At 36.9% G+C, this 2,932-nt stretch overlaps 1 protein-coding gene across 1 annotated transcript in view; it reads left to right on the top strand.

Annotated features, from left to right (window-relative positions):
- The window catches only part of ARFGEF3 (ARFGEF family member 3), a 69,553-nt gene extending 66,627 nt beyond the window's left edge, over positions 1–2,926 (top strand). Inside the window, exon 33 of the mRNA XM_015823728.1 lies at positions 1,530–2,926. Coding sequence (XP_015679214.1) covers positions 1,530–1,721 — 192 coding nt within the window. The 3' untranslated portion in view covers positions 1,722–2,926. The remainder of the gene's footprint in view (positions 1–1,529) is intronic.
- The last annotated feature ends 6 nt before the right edge of the window (positions 2,927–2,932 follow it).

A 2,932-nucleotide genomic window follows, 5' to 3' on the forward strand; every position in this document is an offset into this window, starting at 1 on the left:
TCAGGGCGGTGAACAGGCGATACTAAAAACCACGATAATAAATAAATAGTTTCTGTTCTAAAATTGAATTAAATAACAGGCCTGTTCTAAAAACACACCCATACAAAAACCCCCACTGAAACATAATCAAACTACGCCAGGCCGGCCGCACGGAATAGATGGGCCTTCAGGGCTCGGCGAAAAAGGCGCAGGTCCGCAATTGTACGTAGGTCGGGGGGTAGGTCATTCCAGAGGGTTTTAAATACAAACCTAGGATTATATAAAATAAATTGGTTTTTAAACAGAAGCCTACTATTATATAAAATATGACATGCTTGTGTCTACACAATGAGTCTTAAGCATATAGCATTTTTAGCAAAATGTTCTGATATACAAGATACCTACCTATAAAGTGTATACATACAGCTTCTTGGCAAAAGTGCCTTAGTCTAACGTACCTCCACATGAACACTCTGACAATCATCTTAAGTTTCTTCTGTAGTTCAGAATTTTCTGTGATTAATTCAGATGTCAACAGGATCCTTGTGAACTTCCCAGAATAAGTTAATATCCTGTATTTTTTTATTCAGTTTAGTTTAATTCATTCAAAGCAGTCACCAGCTGACTCCAAATCAACTCTGGGTGGTGTACAATAAAACCAACAGAATAAAAATTGAACTTAAGAAATATGAAAAGATAAAGGAAAGAAACAAGAACCAACAGCAGATCCAGCTATTCACACCTATGCACAATTTGGCAGGGCCTGAACCACCCTAAATCATGGCCTGGGAGAATAGCCAGATATTTAAGGGTTTCCAGAATGCCATCAGATTGGGAGTCACACAGATTTTGAGGAAGGATTTCATTCCAGAGAGCAGGTATCACAACAGAAGGCATGGTTTCAGATCCCAATAGATGGTGCTTAATTGAAGAAACCCAGAGCATACCAGCCATGCTGGATCAAACAGGTTGGCATGATACCACAGGATATAGATGATTCCTCAAGTAAGTAGAGTTTTATGGGTCATAACCATCACCTTGCATTGTATTGAGAAGTATACCAGTAATCAGTGCAGCTCAAGAAGCAGAGGAGACACAAATGTGGCACACCCATCACTGTTTGTGCTGCTGCATTCTAGACCAGTTGAATCTTCAAGATCAACTCCATGTAGAGCACATTGCAATAGTTGTTTCCTTTTAGTTTTTCATTTCTGGCATGTTAGTCATATTAGCATGTTTATGCATTTTGGCCTGGATCAACTAGATATGGTACCAGAACATAGAAAATGGTCGCTAAATGTCCCTCATCTAAAGAGATTATTCTCCTTTCTTGGGAAGTTTACACTAATAGCCCTATTACTCAACCCTGGTAAAATACTTTTCATACCGAACTGCCTTATGTTCCCACTTAACATTAATACTGCATTTTTTTCTAAAGGTGTCCTTCCTATTTTCCCTACTGATCTATGTTCCTCCATTTGTTTTTTCGTACTGTCCTAATTTATAGATTTATTTGTTCCCTTTTTCTCTCTCTCTTTGCATTGTTTTAGGCATGGACCAACATGGTTCTGACAGTTCTTAATCAGATTCAATCCTTACCAGACCAGATCTTCATCGCCCTTCAACCAGCAGTATTTCCCTGCATTAGTCAATTGACTTGCCATGTGACAGATATTCGGGTTCGTCAGGCTCTGAGAGAATGGCTAGGAAGAGTGGGCAGGGTTTATGACATCATTGTGTAGAAGACTTTAGTTGCCTTATCAAAGAGAGACTGAATCTAACATATTTCAAGAAACAGATATAAAGTGCATTCGTTGAAAACTTGTCTATTAAAAAAAAAAAAGGTAGAACGATGTACATCTGCCCATTTGCTAGTCAGTAATAACTAGCAAGCTCTGTCCCATGCTATTAAAACTTAAGAGCACAGTGTAGTCATACTCATGACCCCAGATAAAGTAAAATAGCAGAATATGATAGAAGGAGCCTTTGTATTAAATTTGAAATAGGTATTCAGACAGGCTGATATTCAGATAGGCTAACAGGCCCAGTATGTTTGATACTGCATATTTTCTAAAGAACAAAAAAAAAGAATGTCTCTTTCACAGGAAGGTAGCAAAGAGGATTATGGAGCAAGGAAAATAGCATGGAATGGACACAGTCGTAGAATAGACTTTGTCGAGATTGACCATTGAGAATGTAATGATTGTGGAGATGTCTTTAATATAGATTTCTGTTACGTCTTAAATGAGGCATCCGATCCTTAAGTCATCTAAATTTAAAACAATAGTCGTGCCAAGGAACAGAGGAGCCCTTTTATTCTAACCTTTTTAAAAAAATTGGCAATGAAAACTAGGTCTTCAAACTTAGGAAGTGATTATATTTCAATGTGATTGTAACAGGTTTTCAGACAAAAATACTTACCATCTTGGAGGTACTGTAGGTGCCATGAATTATTTCATATTGCTATAAGGTGCCTATCCAGAAATTGGTAGACTTGTCCAATGCTCAGTTGAGAAATGAGTTTAAGCCTTTTTTCTCATTTTGATGCAGACCCAAGACCAAATATATATTTTCTATGTTCTGTAAATTACTTAGGTTTTTCTGATTCTATATCTTTGCTCATCTCTTCACTGGATGTTAACAAACGCTGTAAAATGTATCCCAGGTTTTCTGTTTTCAGGCTTTTCATTTTGTATTGCCTGGCTTCCCTGACAGGACAAAAGAATCTGAAAATTAGGCATATGAATAGAATATGTAGAGTTATCAAATTTTTGCCCTTACAACAAATCTGTAAAATAGATTATTCTCAGATATTATTTACTGACCTTTATGGTTTTAAGGCCAAGCAGAAATATAATTCACTCATCATTTTTTTTCTTAAGGCAAGCTGGGTGACATCCAGAGCTGAATATAAAGAAATGTAAGAAATATTACATTAATTATGGGACAGATT

The sequence above is a fragment of the Protobothrops mucrosquamatus genome, unplaced genomic scaffold, assembly GCF_001527695.2.
Source record: "Protobothrops mucrosquamatus isolate PMUCROS unplaced genomic scaffold, P.Mucros_1.0 scaffold1969, whole genome shotgun sequence".
NCBI classification, from domain to species: domain Eukaryota; kingdom Metazoa; phylum Chordata; class Lepidosauria; order Squamata; family Viperidae; genus Protobothrops; species Protobothrops mucrosquamatus.